This window comes from Salvelinus namaycush, chromosome 4 (genome assembly GCF_016432855.1).
Source record: "Salvelinus namaycush isolate Seneca chromosome 4, SaNama_1.0, whole genome shotgun sequence".
In the NCBI taxonomy this organism is placed as follows: Eukaryota; Metazoa; Chordata; class Actinopteri; order Salmoniformes; family Salmonidae; genus Salvelinus; species Salvelinus namaycush.
Genome location: NC_052310.1, coordinates 17,717,602 through 17,735,349, shown reverse-complemented (window position 1 = coordinate 17,735,349; position 17,748 = coordinate 17,717,602). Strand labels below are relative to the sequence as shown.

General features: G+C 43.0%; 1 protein-coding gene across 1 annotated transcript in view; it reads left to right on the top strand.

The window, feature by feature from the left end:
- The first annotated feature begins 480 nt into the window (after nucleotides 1-480).
- The window catches only part of wdr90 (WD repeat domain 90), a 49,555-nt gene continuing 32,287 nt past the window's right edge, over nucleotides 481-17,748 (top strand). The window contains exons 1-14 of the mRNA XM_038991335.1: nucleotides 481-772; nucleotides 940-1,031; nucleotides 1,339-1,515; nucleotides 7,227-7,365; nucleotides 7,583-7,753; nucleotides 11,652-11,778; nucleotides 12,124-12,191; nucleotides 12,392-12,504; nucleotides 12,711-12,971; nucleotides 13,137-13,199; nucleotides 13,342-13,410; nucleotides 14,024-14,134; nucleotides 14,398-14,543; nucleotides 14,827-14,884. Coding sequence (XP_038847263.1) covers nucleotides 760-772; nucleotides 940-1,031; nucleotides 1,339-1,515; nucleotides 7,227-7,365; nucleotides 7,583-7,753; nucleotides 11,652-11,778; nucleotides 12,124-12,191; nucleotides 12,392-12,504; nucleotides 12,711-12,971; nucleotides 13,137-13,199; nucleotides 13,342-13,410; nucleotides 14,024-14,134; nucleotides 14,398-14,543; nucleotides 14,827-14,884 — 1,608 coding nt within the window. The 5' untranslated portion in view covers nucleotides 481-759. The remainder of the gene's footprint in view (nucleotides 773-939; nucleotides 1,032-1,338; nucleotides 1,516-7,226; nucleotides 7,366-7,582; nucleotides 7,754-11,651; nucleotides 11,779-12,123; nucleotides 12,192-12,391; nucleotides 12,505-12,710; nucleotides 12,972-13,136; nucleotides 13,200-13,341; nucleotides 13,411-14,023; nucleotides 14,135-14,397; nucleotides 14,544-14,826; nucleotides 14,885-17,748) is intronic.

Here is a 17,748-nt window from a genome sequence, read left to right as displayed (position 1 = left end):
ACGTCCATCGGACTGCCAGATGGTGAAGCGTGATTCATCAATCCAGAGAACGCGTTTCCACTGCTCCAGAGTCCAATGGCGGTGAGTTTTATACCACTCCAGCCGACACTTGGCATTGCGCATGGTGATCTTAGGTTTTTGTGTGGCTACTAGGCCATGGAAACCCATTTCATGAAGCTTCCGACGAACAGTTCTTGTGCTGACGTTGCTTCCAGAGGCAGTTTGGAACTCAGTAGTGAGTGTTGCAGCTGATGAAGATTACCACATAGAGCCAAACTTATAAGATCTCATAAACCTGTGTTTACCACAAAACCACATTAATTTGCACAACGAGCCATGGTGGCGTTAATGCCTACAAAAAAACGCCATTACTATTGCTCTCTATGGTCCTGAACTACCGCTCCCAGAGGCACCGTGGGACGTAAAGACGTGACTACGTATTACCGTTGGAAACAGCGGCGATTGTAGCGGGAGAGTACAGATTGCCATGCCAAAATCTGTTGTTTACATGGCGGAGAACATAAAATACCTTGCTTGCACAAATTTAAAGGAAAATATGGAGTGAGACAAGATATGTACTTCTTTCGTAAAGCACGTTAAATGTTGATGGTACCTTTGTTACCAAAGGTCGAGTTGATAGCACAGCAAAGCCACCGTACAGCAGTATAGTACATATTTTGCCAGATATCAACAGGTGAATTCACTTACTAGCTAACGTTAGCTAAGTAGCTTGAAAGGACTCCCTGACATATTGCTACAATGACGTCGAGAGGTAAAGGGTTTATTTGCATATAACTGCAGGTTACCAGCTAACGTATTTCACTGCTAGTTGTTAAAAATACAGAGTAATGAATTATGACAACTATTCCAACTAGCTAACGTTAAATGCATTTACAGTATTTAAAACTAGTGCCATTCAATGTTTATTGTGCCTGACAGTGTGGCAACACCCCTATGTCAACATCTTCAAACACATGAGAGTTGAGGAATGGAAGAAGACCTCAAGAGAGGGAGATGTGACAACCTATATGGTAGGCAACACTCTACTCTTATACCTCTTATCAAATCACTGTTATTAATCAACGCTGCATTGGAGAGAGGAGGCAACCTGGGGTGGCAATCATGTCAAAAGTACTCAATACCTTGTGCCCACTCTCTCACCTCCTCAAAATATCAGAGAAGTGAGGAGAAGCTCTGAGGTTGACCCCCTTTAGACCTTCTCATCCAATGCCCCTGCTCATGTCAGATGGAAGTGAGGAATCAGAAACTACTTTTGAGATTCACCCCAGGTCTTCAGTTTGCTTTTAATTGTGACTTTTCATTATGACATTTTGACAGGACAAAACACTGATGTGTTCAGTGTTTCGGATCCGGGGGTCCATTCCAGCCAGCAATTACATCCTTCTGCCCAAGACCAGCACTCAGTCCCTGGGGCTGACAGGACGCTACCTCTACCTGCTCTTCAGACCCAGTCCTGCCAAACACTTTGTAGTGCATTTGGACATCGCTGCTGAGGTACTGACTGGGGACATGGTTTTCAACCCCGGCCCTTTCTTGGGTTGAATTCAGCATTGTTATGTACAGCTTGGGTGTGCCATTATTTTCTGTGTTGGCACACTCCATTGTGGTTGTCATTCCAATTGAAGGAACTAGGGTCTGGTTTCAATGATAGAGGACCTATGTCACTGCCTTCGTCAATAAGCGTAAAAAATACTCAACCAACAAATCACGAGGCAGACATGTCAGAACGTCGCGATTCAAAACCATAGTTTGGGGGGGGGGGGGACATTTGCAGTGGTTTTAGTTAAGCTAGTTAATGCAAACTAACCTCTTGCAAAATAACCTCTGTGATCTCCATCTTGCTAGCAAATATTTAGTATTTTATTCAAGCGTACCTAGGAAGTGACATAGTTCCTCAATGCCAAAAGAGTCCATCAAACCAGACCCTAGTCACTGTGTTGCCTAGGGTTGGGTTTTCGAGAATAGGAAGGAACACAATGGCATTATCAGGCATGTATTTACATACTTTATAAAACTGATTTTTATAGGATCTCTGTGTTGTGAGGCATGTTATTATTCAACAAGGGCATAGTACTTAGTATTTTGATAGTATGATGGATTGGCATAGCACTGATAAAATAAATATATGCCTCATAATTCTAAGGAATTTGCCGTGTTAAAGGTCAAATAACATTACTATTCAGAACAGTCTGTCTCTTCTCTCTCCCACTTCCACGACACTCAATACCTGTTTTTATACTGAACAAAAATATAAATCCAATAAAACATCCAATAAATCCAATAAAACACAGGTGCTATATCTGTCTGTCTCCAGTCTATGCTCCAGCGTCTGTCTCGCAGGCTGTGTATCGTAACATGAAACAATTTCAACGATTTTACTGAGTTACAGTTCATATAAGGAAATCAGTCAGTTGAAATAAATTCATTAGGCCCTAATCTATGGATTTCACAAGACTGGGAAGGGGTGCAGCAATGGGTGGGCCTGGGAAGGCATAGGACCACCCACTGGGCTGGCGTGGTTACACATGGTCTGCGGTTGTGAGGCCGGTTGGACATACTGCCAAATTCTCTAAAATGACATTGGATGCGGCTTATGGTAGGGAAATTAGCATTCAATTTTCTGAGAACAGCTCTGGTGAATATTTGTGCAGTCAGCATGCCAATTGCAATCTCCCTCAACTTGAGACAGATGTGGCATTGTGTTGTGTGACAAAACTGCAAATTTTAGAGTGGCCTTTTATTGTCCCCAGTCCAAGGTGCACCTGTGTAAGGATCATGCTGTTTAATCAGCTTCTTGATATGCCACACCTGACAGGTGGATGGATTATCTTGGCAGAGGAAAAATGCTGACTAACAGGGATGTAAACAAATTTGTGCACAACATTTTAGAGAGATGCTTTTTGTGCATATGGAGAATTTCTGGAATCTTTTATTTCAGCTCATGAAACATGGGCCCAACACTTTACATGTTGCGTTTTATATTTTTGTTGAGTATAGTAGCATGCCTCTGGAACTGATTCTCAGTAGAACACCGCTTGTTCCTTGTGGTATTGATCTACCTGCTAGAATTGGCTGCTTCATGTGTTTTATACCCAACCTTTCATTTTGGAAGTGCTGTAATTCCTATGAATTTAAAACCTAAGGTTATTTTGCCACCGCTCATTGGGGATTATGGCATTTAGTTGAGATCTTAATTGGGAAAATAAGCCTTCTAAGCTTCTTAGATTTATCCATAAAATTATTGAACAAGTAATATAAATCTCTAAGTTTTAAGCCTACAGTAGTTCATTAGGCTAGTTGTTTTAGTGTCTCTATAATACAGTCTAGGTTTTAGCACCTCGAGTCTCACGTTCAGCTCTGTTATTGTCTTGTCTAGGGTTTTGGGGGATTATGTTATTCTAATATCCTTGCATTTAGCCAGGGCCCATATTCATAAAGCCTCTGAGTTGGTGTGCTGGTCTAAAATCATTTTTCTCTAGATCATAATGAATAAGATTAGTAGGGGACCTGATCCTAGATCAGTACTCCTATTCCGAGACCCTTTATGAATACGTGTGCTGTTCAGATATTCAACCATGGAACTCTCCTTGATAAGTTACCAGACATAATCATGACTGGTATTGTTGATTCCAGCTTCATGGATGTTACATTTGCAGGCAAAATCACAACTTGAATATCTCACAGAATGGACAAACAAAATGTAAATGAAGCTTCTGATGTGTGTGTCTATAGGTCCCCTTGGAATATAGTGTATACCCAAATATTGGCGTGTTGGCCAAATAAAACAAAAAGAGGCATTATGGTTGTAACATGAAATGGGCAAGATTTTGGGGAGACTGAACATATTAGCAGAAGTCTGAGTTTGTAAGTCTCTTAGGTCAACATGAATAGGCATTTTGAAGGAAAGGCTTGGCTGAACACAAAAAAAAGGAAACATTTGAAAAGGATGTAATTTCCATTGTTACTTTAGAGTGGAAATACAACCGTTATGGATATTACACCCATTGACATTCAAATCTTAAAGATTTCTTTATTAACATCTATCGTAACACATTTGTTGTCATCCTGGAACTTTTGTAAAATGTCAGCAGATGGAATAGTACCTAAATAATGTCTGCACTTCAAAATATACTGAACAAAAAATATAAATGCAACAATTTCAACGATTTTACTAAGTTACAGTTCATGTAAGGAAATCAGTCAATTTAAATAAATTCATTAGGCCCTAATCAATGGATTTCACATGACTGGGCAGGGTCACAGCCATGGGTGGGCCTGGGAGGGCATAGGTCCACCCATTGGGGAGCCAGCCCAGCCAATTAGAATGAGTTTTCCCCCACAAACAGGCTTTATTACAGACAGAAATACTCCTCTGTTTCATCAGCTGTCTGGGTGGCTGGTCTCAGATGATCCCACAGGTGAAGAAGTCTGATGTGGAGGTCCTGGGCTTGCTTGGTTACACGTGGTCTGCGTTGTGAGGCCGGTTGGACGTACTGCCAAATTCTCTAAAACAACGTTAGAAGTGGTTTATGGTAGAGAAATTAACATTAAATTCTCTGGCAACAGCTCTGGGGGACATCTTTAATTTCAGCTCATGAACATGGGACCAATACTTTACATGTTGCGTTTATATTTTTGGTCAGTATATATACCTTAAGGATAATTACTGTATGAGCATGGTTTCATTTTGGAATAATTCACTTTTTTGTCAGGGTGACCTTCCCCCTGGGATTGCCCGTATGGTTTCTTACCACCATTATAAGTTTTGTCGCATCTACCTTGTCTCTGACTCTATCTGGGTTCCTTGTCTCGTGGGTTTCATAACCACGTCTTTATAACAATTAAATCATGATGAGACATGAATTTGTTCAACCATTTATCTGAACGGGCTCATCTTAACACATACGAACCCCCATTATGCTCTGCGGCACAACTCCAGTACGCATCTCCTCCTACATGAACTGTTGGGAGAGTCTATTCTACAAGTCCAAGCGTTGAGGTGCCCGCCTATCTCTCGTAGTTTTTGTTGTGTAGCCCATTCACTCACGCTGACCAGCTCCAGTACTTTGTTCTTAACTAGAGCTTTGAAGTCAGCCTCGATTTTTGGTTTGATAGTACAAGTTAAGCGTTGTGCTTTCAAAAACGTTGGTTTGTGTCTGACACGAGATACAGCTGCCCCTGTGTCAATCTCCATATGTACTGGCTGCCCATCTAGTAAGGGAGAGACATAGTAGCCATGCTACTGATGTTCAATCTCCCCTCTCCTCAGCTTTTCTCCACCGAACAAAGGAACAGGATTCCACTTATAACCCTAGCCTAAGGTTGACCAATCAGAAGTCCTTGCAGGACAACTGGCCAATGGCCATATAAGTGTCCTGCTCCCGACTCAATGTACAGACCGTAGCACACACAGCTCTGAGTTCAGGAGTGACATTCCACGGATTCTAAACAGATGTTGAATTGAAAACCAACTCCTATTGATTGTTAATCCTAGTCCTCTCATCCTCTGCGTTGTGTACTTATCTTCAAAATGTTCTTATAGTAGTTTCACTCTGTCTCTAGTAGTGTCATTTAGAACATCATTCAACTCACAGTGCTCTGATTTAGTTTATTTAATGCAGCAGCAAACATTGTCACTGATTCTCTCTCTTCCTGATTTATTTGGTGGAACCTAAACCTTTCGCAAAGGTTTTGGTGAAAAGTGTCCTTTCAGTATTTCCACAATATCCCCATACGTCTTATTACCTGGCCTGTCTGGCTGTAGCAGGCTGCATAGCAAACCAAATGTCCCTGGCCCCATAACACAAAAAAATGTAGCCACAATTTTGTCCTCATCGTTGTAATTTGCAAGAACAAAATAGTCAAACCGTTCTGTATATGAGCTCCACTGCTCAATGCTTTCATCAAACTGTTCAGTGTTTCCAACAATTTCAAACATTTTTCGTTTCTCAAAAGGTTTCTTTCTGATTCTCACTCACTTCAACCATGGCAACATTCTGTTCTGCCAGAGCAATATTTTCCTCTGTCACGGGATCGTCATTCATCTCACTCACTAACGTTTCATCCTCAAGTTTGCTAATGTAGCAGTTTTTTTAATTTCAAAGTTCTTCATTTTCCTTTACTCACTGGATATTCCTCCCTTTAAAATTCATTTTTTTCCCCCTGCTCCGTCCGTCCATGACGATGCTTACTCTCTCTCTTAGCTAGTTCAACTGCACTTGCCTCTGCTAGCAATACACTGAGCTAACATTAGCCTAGACTGTACCACGGGAAAATAACAATTTAAACTTGTTGAAACGGACTTCTTCCAGACAGAATAGTTTCTGTATGTTCAGACTCACTCGTCAGCAGTCTTTTGTTATGTCTCGTGAGTTTCATAACCACATCTTTATAGTAATGAGACGGGAGTCCAGGAATGAGTTCAACCATTTATTTGAACTTGCTCATCTTAACACATACAAACCCCTATGATGCTCTGCGGCAGAACCCCAATACACAAGACCTAGTACCTCATTTTGACAAGGTTGATTTCTTCTACCCAAGGGCACCCAAAGCCATGCTTGAAAGTTAGACACACTATATCATTCTGTCATTAGATTTGCCTAGGGGTTTAGTGGATCACTTATCACTCTCATCATGGTTGCAAAGAGTGAAATAGACCTATTCTCACTCTAGATGCAGGGTTGTGACGGTCCTGGAATTTTGGATGACTAATTGGCCAGACTAATGACGCGGTCTCCGTAACAGTTTGAATAGCAAAATTAAAAACATAGACCTATTCTCACTTTAGATGCAGGGTTGTGACTGTCCTGGAATTTTGGATGTCTAATTGGCCAGACTAATGACGCGGTCTCCGTAACAGTTTGAATAGCAAAAATAAAAACATATTTTTAGACACACATTTTCTCCTTCGCTCCTGATTGCATGTGCTGCCATAGAATCAGAATTAATCTATTAATTATATTTCTATTTGTGCTGCTGCTACATTATGGGGGTTGTTACTTCTGCAACCCAAGACTTTGTTGCTCCTTGCCGAATCAAGAAACTAGCAAAGTTTCATCACGTTGTTAGGAGTCCATTTTACCTCAAACGAACTAAACTGTACAAATAAGTATTCACATTTTTACCAATTTCCAGTACAACCCCACCATAAGAATTACAGGTACTATATTTGACCTCCCTGTTTCCTCTGCTGTTTTTTGTAGGAGGGCCAGGTGATCCGTGTCTCCTTCTCCAACCTGTTTAAGGAGTTCAAGTCCACAGCCACCTGGCTGCAGTTCCCCTTCCTGTGTGGAGCGGCCAAGGGCTCGGTGTACGAGAGCACTGCAAAAACAGCCAGACACGGTAAAAACATACGTCTTCACTGAACATAGTGACACAGTTACAACAACAATCATGTTCAAGCAAAACTGGTTGAATTGTAACAGCTAAAAGCTGGTAATTTGAAACAGATTTGTCGAGTTTTGCCTTCTGTGATGTCTTCACTGAACATGGCTAAACCAGCTAATTACAATTGTACTGTGGTGTTCCTTGATCATGACCAAGTTCTTCTATTGGCCAGGACTAGTGGGTCCCGCCCCCTCTACGGTGCGTTGGACCTGTCTGATGATGGACCTGCAGTACGTTCTCTCTGTCTACCTCAACCGCCGCCACAGCCACCTGAAGACAGTCAAACTGTGTGCCAACATGTCCGTGAAAAACATGTTCACCAGTGACCTGGTGCTCGACCCTGGTGAGACTGAGACCCAAGGCTATCACAGGATTTTATAATAGGATTATAATGTAGTATAGTATTAGATGCTTCATGTCAGGTTTACCAATCACTGTGTATGTGCACAAAATGAAACTGCATTCTGGTGAGCAATCTGAGAGAGAATTCCTGGCTCAATGTTTTTGTTTCCACAGAACTAGCTATTAGTTACCTTTTTTATTAGTAGTAATGTCAGCTTTTGTCATTGAGGAAGAATGTTCCCTGAGATGGGAGAGGCAGCACTTGCAGCGCGATCTGCGTCACAAATAGAACTGACTTCTATTTTACAGGCTAACTACACCGCTCGCGTCGCGTGCCATCTCCTCATTGGTTTTACCCATGTGGGTGACTGAAAGACAAAATAGGTCGGTGGCAGTAATGCACGTAATTTATGAAAGTTGCCAATCGCAATTTAAGTCAAGAGAAGAAAAAGCCTAGAAGGACAAGAGATGACTAGAAACGATTTGGTAGACCGTTTTATGTGTGGATTAATTATCGGAGTAGAGGACCTTGTGCATTTCAGGTAAAATAACAATGTTTATATCCCAGGACAAATTAGCTAGCAACAGCAAGCTAGCTAAATAGAACAAATTAGCTAGCAAGTGCAAGCTAGCTAGCTAAATTGCTATAAAGGTTTAATGCTTTTTGACCTGTCCCCAAATTAATGTAATTGGTTCAGAGTTTGTTTTGATATTTTAACCTGCGTGTTTGGTGTGGGGGGACAAAATAAATTTATGCACGATGGCGCACGCGCGCAGCCGGTTTGGGTTCCGTGTTAGCGCTTGGCAACGCAGACGCTCGTTGGCATGTGCGAGCAGTGTGGGTGCAATAATTGAATAATATAGATTTCTACATTTCTTTTACAACACTTGCGCGAGCGGTGTAGTCGGCCTGTAAAGTACCAGCAGTTCACTCGCATTTGCTAGTGAAAGAAATTAAATGAAAGTTCGAAAAATAACTGGTTGCACAATGCTGCGTCCCATTAGTTGTATTTTCCACGTAACATTACGAGCATCACGCAACCTGATAGACTGTAACTGTAATTATGATCCACGTCACAAAAAGCATTACAAAAGTATAATCAAAAATAAATATACAGATTGGCATTAAATGGAGTCGGGATTTTAGAAGACTGCGCGATGAAGAATGAATGAGTGTCCGGTATTTGCTATAGAGGCAATGCTTCTAAAATGCCTTTGCACTAGATTTGAGATTTTATACATCTTCAAAACTCTGAAATGATGTATGCGCTGCAAAGAAATACAATAGGCACCTCTACGTAGGCTGAAACAGCGGACTCTTCTAGCGAACAGCGTTCAGATTCCCTTTGCGGTAGCCTACTTAAGCTTTGTGTCGTCAGTTTGCAGTCTGTGTCGATGCAATCATTTGTTTTTGTTTTAATGTTTTCAAAATGATTTTGCTTTTAGTGTTGCTTTTAGAACACCAAGATTGGCAAATTCGCCACTGGCGCCCTGTGCTCTTCACAGATGAAAGCAGGTTCACACTGAGCACATGAGCACATGTGACAGACGTGACAGAGTCTGGAGACGCCGTGGAGAACGTTCTGCTGCCTGCAACATCCTCCAGCATGACCGGTTTGGCGGTGGGTCAGTCATGGTGTGGGGTGGCATTTCTTTGTGGGGCCGCACAGCCCTCCATGTGCTCGCCAGAGGTAGCCTGACTGCCATTAGGTACCGAGATGAGATCCTCAGACCCCTTGTGAGACCATATGCTGACACATGCACATTTGTGGCCTGCTGGAGGTCATTTTGCAGGGCTCTGGCAGTGCTCCTCCTTGCACAAAGGCGGAGGTAGCGGTCCTGCTGCTGGGTTGTTGCCCTCCTCCACGTCTCCTGATGTACTGGCCTGTCTCCTGGTAGCGCCTCCATGCTCTGGACACTACGCTGACAGACACAGCAAACCTTCTTGCCACAGCTCGCATTGATGTGCCATCCTGGATAAGCTGCACTACCTGAGCCACTTGTGTGGGTTGTAGACTCCGTCTCATGCTACCACTAGAGTGAAAGCACCGCCAGCATTCAAAAGTGACCAAAACATCAGCCAGGAAGCATAGGAACTGAGAAGTGGTCTGTGGTCACCACCTGCAGAACCACTCCTTTATTGGGGGTGTCTTGCTAATTGCCTCTAATTTCCACCTTTTGTCTATTCCATTTGCACAACAGCATGTGAAATTTATTGTCAATCAGTGTTGCTTCCTAAGTGGACAGTTTGATTTCACAGAAGTGTGATTGACTTGGAGTTACATTGTGTTGTTTAAGTGTTCCCTTTATTTTTTTGAGCAGTGTACCTTTTCAGAGGACTGAACTGAACCAGGTGTGATCCATAATGTTTGTCTAAGCACATGAATCTCCAATTTGCCACATGCGTCTGGTACTCTAAAAAGTTGGACAGGGTTGGCAGGCCTGGGGAGCTTTCAAGGCCCGCGTGGTTGTGAACAGAGCACTGCACTTAAGACCCCATTCAGTGTAGAAACATTCACTCACCAGCCAGCTTATTAGGTACACCCATTTAGCACCGTGGCGGACCCACCTTTGCCCCTAGAACAGCCTGAATTTTTCGAGGCACTCTACAAGGTGTCGGAAACATTCCACAGGGATTTTGGTCCATGCTGACGTGACGGCATCACGCAGTTGTTGCAGATTGGACGGCGGTACATTCATGCTGCGAACAGCCCTTTCCATTTCATCCCAAATATGCCCTATTGGGTTGAGGTCTGGGGACTGAGCAGGCCGCTCAAGTAAGCTGAACTCGCTGTCATGTTCTAGGCAATGTTTTTCCACTCCTTAATTGTCTAGTGTTGGTGATCGTGTGCCCACTGGAGCCGCTTCTTCTTGTTTTTAGCTGATAGGAGTGGAACTCTGGCTTTTGCAGCAGATGACCACCATCTGTGACAAGGATCGACATGTTGTGTGTTCCGAGATGCCGTTCTGCACACCGCTGTTGTGTTGCGCTGTTATCTGTGTTTGTTGCCCGTCTGTTAGCTTGCACAATTCTTGCCATTTTCCTTTGACCTCTCTCATCAACAAGCTGTTTTCGCCCACAGAACTGCCGCTGACTGGATGTTTTTTTTTTTTTTTTCGCACTATTCTCGGTAAATCCTAGACACTGTCATGCGTGAAAAGCCCAGGAAGCTGGCCGTTTCTGAGATACTGAATCCGGTACACCTGGCACCAACGATCATACCGCGCTCAAAGTTGCTTAGGTCGTTTTGCCCATTCAAACGTTAAATCGAACAGTAACTGAATGCCTCGATGCCAGTCTGCCTGCTTTATATAGCAAGCCACGGCCACGTGACTCACTGTCTGTAGGAGCGATCCATTTTCATGAACGGGGTGGTGTACCTAAAAAACTGTCCGGTGAGTGTATAGCTACCACAGTTAAACAAAAATATATTTCGGTTAAGGGCTCATTTTCTTCAGGATGTTCAAAGGCCAGGGCCTTATCTCTGCATTTTTATAGAAATAGTTCAAATGCAGAGAATCCTTCAGCTGAGCCTATTTACAAGACCATTTCCTTAGTTTGGCATATTTTTTTAGTTTAGAAAATGTTAAACAGCTGTACCTTCAACCTGCTTATTTCAGACCATTTCCTGAATTTGTGGTGCATTTTTTGGTACTTGAAATTTTTCAAAAACAGCTGAACCTACTTATTCATGGCTATCTCCTGAGTTTGAAGTACTTATTTTTATTTCAAAAATAATTATTCAATTCAACCACAGTGCAATTGAGCAGGCTGTGCGGGGATGCAATCAATTGCGTTCATTCAATGTGCCTCCCTCAAGGTTCTATCCTGGCTCTAAGGCTAATCTATCTCTTCAAGAAATTCCTCATCTTTTTATCCTTTGTTCATTTCCCTCCAGGAGTGTCCTTCAATGAGGCAAAGCAGGCCGGGTTGGCGTCATCTCTGGGCACAGGCCCCATGCCTAGGGAGATGTCCTTCCCTGTGCCCAAGGGAGGCAGCTGGCATGACCTCTATGACTACATCAGGTGGGTGGCTTCACCAGGGTGGTATTCAAATGGGAGAAAACTGAATTGAAAAAGCGAGGGACTACCTGGACTTGTCCAAAAATAACTGCTTGTTTTCATTGTCTGTTAAATAACATTTTCAAATGTTTTGCACCGGTATGCCCTAATGAACCGCTATTCAGTTACCATAGACATGGTGAATCGAGCTGCTGTCACAATTCAAATCAATGGCTGACTCTATGCACATTTTCTAGTTTCAGTCGGTATTGAAGTGTCTAGTTTCAGTCGGTATTGAAGTGTCATCTTGCCTTTCAACTGCTTCTTATGTTTAAAACTTTTGAGCTGCTACTTTGTTTATTCTGACAGGTTTCCATCAGACGGAGCCAAGATGCCCTTTGACTCCATTCAGAAAGGCTATCCCAGCGCTGTATCTAGTAAGTGGACAGCACTATAACGCCTATGAATGTTTGATTTACCTCAGTAATTCCTATGAAGTTAAGAATAGATATGCCTAAGCAGCAATTGTGACAAATGCAGTGATTACTATGTTAGTGTATAATTACAGTAGAATGAAAACATTAATTGCACAGTACAAATTCTGTAGTAACAGCACGTTATTGTTGTCTTGCCCCAGCATGTTCCCCAGCAGAGAGGAGTCCCATGAGAGAGATGTCTCGCAGTGTGAACATCAGCAAACCAGTGCAGGACAGAGTGTCACTCATCCAGCAGATCACCACCCCCAAACTAGTAAGACAATAGCCTGGGTGGGTGGGTGGTTGGTTTGTGTGTGTGTTCTTTGTGTCTGAAATTGTATTTTTATGCTCTAAGTATATGTCTATCTGTGGTCGTCCCATTTTCTGTATACAGTCTGTGTCAGACTGACTGTTCTGTGTACAATTACAAACGGCTGTATTTCGCATTGTCATAACCTGATGTGCCGTTTCCTCCCCCAGCACCCAAGGCATCGCACCACTCTGGAGACGTCCAGTATTGCTGAGCTGGGAGTGGTCACATCTGGCCTGAACGGCCAAGACACATCACAGGACGACTGGCATTGCCATGGTGACAACCTGGGAAAAGGTCAGGGGTCGAGGACCTCCAGGTCGCACCGCTCGGCTTTCAGGATACCGTGCACGGACGATGGGGGCGTGCACGTTTACGCCCACACCGAGGATGACATCAACACCCACAGAGACGACAGTGACGTAGAGGAGGTGAGACACACCATTTAGCACTTACACACACACCTCTCAATTTACACCCCACCTTTATGTAACAGACCTCTTTCACAAAGCCACTTCCTGTGCTTCCCTGCTCCTACACACTGCTTTGTTTCTGTATTGTTGAATGATTCCGTATTCGTCTCTTTGCGTTTCCAGATTGTTTGTACAGCAGTCTCAAGACCTGTCACTCTTCCAATAGCCAAGGAATCCCAACAGCGGGTAAGAAAAGACAAGAAAAAAGAGATTGACTTTAGTTTTTGAAACACCTGACGACTTTGTTAGTTTCCGTACAATGATATTGTACAGAATATTGTGTGAACCCATGCAGTTATTGGTGTGAATCCTGTTTCTGTCTACTCAGAAGCTGCATCCTGACCCTATCCTCAGGCTCAACAGAATCATTGGTTTCGGGGGAGCCACTATGAAATGTGTAAGTCTCAAGGTGGCACTGTGTTTGTTTACGCTATGAGATGTGTTTTCGCACAGGGGCCTCACGAGTGGAGCAGCGATCTAAGGCACTGCGTCGCAGTGCTTGAGGCGTTACTACAGACTCTGGTTCGATCCCAGGTTGTGTCACAACCGGCCGTGACCGGGAGTCCCATAGGGTGGCGCACAATTGGACCAGCGTATTCCGGGTTAGGGGAGGGTTTGGCCGGGGAGGGGCTTTACTTGGTTCATCGCTCTCTAGCGACTCCCTATGGCGGGCCGGGTGCCTGCAGGCTGACTTCTGTCGTCAGTTGAATGCTGTTTCCTCCGACACATTGGTGCAGCTGGCTTCCGGGTTAAGCGGGCAGGTGTTATAGGTGCTATATTGCTATATTGCTATTATAAACTGGCTACCAACTTAATTAGAGCAGAAAAATGTACATTTTGTCATGCCCGTAGTATACGGTCTGATATATTGCGGCTTTCAGTCAATCGGCACTCAGGGCTTGAACCACACAGTTTATAATGTCTGATATACCATGGCTTTCAGCCAATCAGCATCCAGGATTCAAACTACTCGATTTCTAAATAGCAATCTACTACCTCTCTCCCTATAGGCTCTATGGACTAAGTCTGGGGATACGGTGGTGTATCCCTGTCACGCCATCATCGTCTCCATGAAGATCTCCTCCGGACAGCAGAGGTTCTTCATCGGCCACACTGATAAGGTGTAACACACAGTTTAATGAAATATCCTGAATACACACACAACACACACTCACAAACAGCGCCGCTGTTGTCATAGTAGGCCATACCACTTCAAATACTTGGCCTGGCTGGTGCTGTAGACGTTGTACTATAACAGGTTTTGAATGAAATGCCACAGCAGGTAATGAGAGTTCCGTGGTCTTTTTTGACACTAGCGCTGCATTTTGTCACTGTCAAAGTCGCGTCAATGTCACCTCACAGTGTGCTGTCTCTGTGCTGTCAGGTGTCTGCTCTCACGTTCAATGGGAACAGCACAGTGCTGGCCTCGGCCCAGACCGGCATTCAGAGTGTGGTGCGGGTTTGGAACTACCTCAAGGCCAACTGCTTGGCCATGTTCAAGACCCACGCTCACTCACTGTCCTCGTTGAGGTGACCGTTCACACACACAAACGCACACGCTCGGCCACAATACCCATGCTCACTTGCTGACCTCACTAAGGTGACCCTTCACATATAAACGCACACACCTCTTCACCTCACATCTCCCCTCTTATGTAACTGCTCTTCACATTTGACTTTCCCCTGTGTGTTCCTGGCCCATTGTCCTCATTGAGCGAACCACACGCCTATACAGTATAATACAACACACACACATTTGCTTTAAGGACTGATATTCACTCTGTTCCTGACTTGTGCTTCTTGTTGTCCTCAGCTTCTCCTACAGCGGTGGGGTTCTATGTGGAGTGGGGAAAGACGGACACAGTAAAACAGTAAGCGCCACAGCCAACATAGCCATGATATGATGCGTGACTCGGAAGAATTGTATACAGATTGTATTCTTAATATGAACCATATATACAATTCTGTCGAAACAATTCTTCTTAGTCACGTTTTGGCTACAGCCAAGACGACCTTATTCAGTCTTAAACTCAGTTTGTTTCAGGTTAAACAATTATCTTTATTTTGGCCTTCTAGCTGCTTTCTTACCTGAAAACAAAACAGTCTGTTTACCATGGTTACCCAGCTAGGGAGCAACCAAGGTCAATAGAAAAACACTTCAGCGCACTGCTTACGGACCTAATGAGAAACGCTCAGGGGGGGGGGAAACAATTCATTATCATCATCATGACTTTTACCATGGCTTCGCAATCAGTGTTAGTCACTTTATGGTTGACTGATTGCTGTGACTGTGAACAGAAAGTTAATTGCTTGTTGTTTGGCGGTGGGGGCCTAACTTAAAAAAAACAATTATTTGTCACATGCTTCGTAAACAACAGGTGTAGAGTAACAGTGAAATGCTTACGGGTCCTTTTTCAACAATGCAGAGTTAAAGATTAAAAAATGGTGAATAAGATTGAATAACAATGACCAGTTAAAATAACTTTATATAGGGAGTAGAGGTCGACCGATTATGCTTTTTCAACGCCGATACCGATTATTGGAGGACCAAAAAAGCCGATACAGATTAATCGGCCAATTATTATTATTTTTTGTAATAATGACAATTACAACAATACTGAATGAACACTTATTTTAACTTAATATAATACATCAATAAAATCAATTTAGCCTCAAGTAAATAATGAAACATGTTCAATTTGGTTTAAATAATGGAAAAACAAAGTGTTGGAGAAGAAAGTAAAAGTGCAATATGATGTAAGAAAGCTAACGTTTCAGTTCCTTGCTCAGAACATGAGAACATATGAAAGCTGGTGGTTCCTTTTAACATGAGTCTTTAATATTCCCATGTAAGAAGTTTTAGGTTGTAGTTATTATAGGAATTATAGGACTATTTCCCTCTATACCATTTGTATTTCATTAACCTTTGACTATTAGATGTTCTTATAGGCACTTTAGTATTGCAAGTGTAACAGTATAGCTTCCGTCCCTCTCCTCGCTCCTCCCTGGGCTCAAACCAGCAACACAACGACAACAGCCACCATCGAAGCAGCGTTACCCATGCAGAGCCACGGGAACAACTACTAGAATGCTCAGAGCGAGTGACGTTTGAAACGCTATTAGCGCACGCTAACTAGCTAGCCATTTCACTTCGGTTACACCAGCCTCATCTCGGGAGTTGATAGGCTTGAAGTCATAAACAGCGCAATGCTTGACGCACAACGAAGAGCTGCTGGCAAAACGCACGAAAGTGCTGTTTGAATGAATGTTTACGCGCCTGCTTCTGCCTACCACCGCTCAGTCAGATACTTAGATACTTGTATGCTCAGTCAGATTATATGCAACGCAGGACACGCTAGATAATATCTAGTAATATCATCAACCATGTGGAGTTAACTAGTGATTATGATTGATTGTTTTTTATAAGATAAGTTTAATGCTAGCTAGCAACTTACCTTGGCTTACTGCATTCGCGTAACGGGCAGTCTCCTTGTGGAGTGCAACGAGAGAGAGGCAGGTCGTTATTGCGTTGAACTAGTTAACTGTAAGGTTGCAAGATTGGATCCCCCGAGCTGACAAGGTGAAAATCTGTCGTTCGGCCCCTGAACGAGGCAGTTAACCCACCGTTCCTAGGCCGTCCTTGAAAATAAGAATGTGTTCTTAACTGACTTGCCTAGTTAAATAAAGGTATAAAAATCGGCAAGTCGGCGCCCAAAAATACCGATTTCCTGTAACCTAATTAATCGGCCATTCTGATTAATCGGTCGACCTCTAATAGGGAGTAGCAAATAACATGGCTATATACAGGGAGTAGCAAATAACATGGCTATATACAGGGAGTAGCAAATAACATGGCTATATACAGGGAGTATCCAATAACATGGCTATATACAGGGAGTAGCCAATAACATGGCTATATACAGGGAGTAGCCAATAACATGGCTATATACAGGGAGTAGCCAATAACATGGCTATATACAGGGAGTAGCCAATAACATGGCTATAATACAGGGAGTAGCCAATAACATGGCTATAATACAGGGAGTAGCCAATAACATGGCTATAATACAGGGAGTAGCCAATAACATGGCTATAATACAGGGAGTAGCCAATAACATGGCTATAATACAGGGAGTAGCCAATAACATGGCTATAATACAGGGAGTAGCCAATAACATGGCTATAATACAGGGAGTAGCCAATAACATGGCTATAATACAGGGAGTAGCCAATAACATGGCTATAATACAGGGAGTAGCCAATAACATGGCTATAATACAGGGAGTAGCCAATAACATGGCTATAATACAGGGAGTAGCCAATAACATGGCTATAATACAGGGAGTAGCCAATAACATGGCTATAATACAGGGAGTAGCCAATAACATGGCTATAATACAGGGAGTAGCCAATAACATGGCTATAATACAGGGAGTAGCCAATAACATGGCTATATTTTTTTATTGAACCTTTATTTAACTGGGAAAGTTAAGAACAAATTCTTATTTACAATGACGGCCTACCAAAAGGCAAAAGGCCTCCTGCGGGGCCGGGGGCCTGGGATTAAAAATAATAAATAAATAAAATATAAATATAGGACAAAACACACATCACAAAAGAGACAACTCTACATAAAGAGAGACCTAAGACAACATAGCAAGGCAGCAACACATGACAACACAGCATGGTAGCAACACAACATAACAACAACATGGTAGCAGTACAAAACATGGTA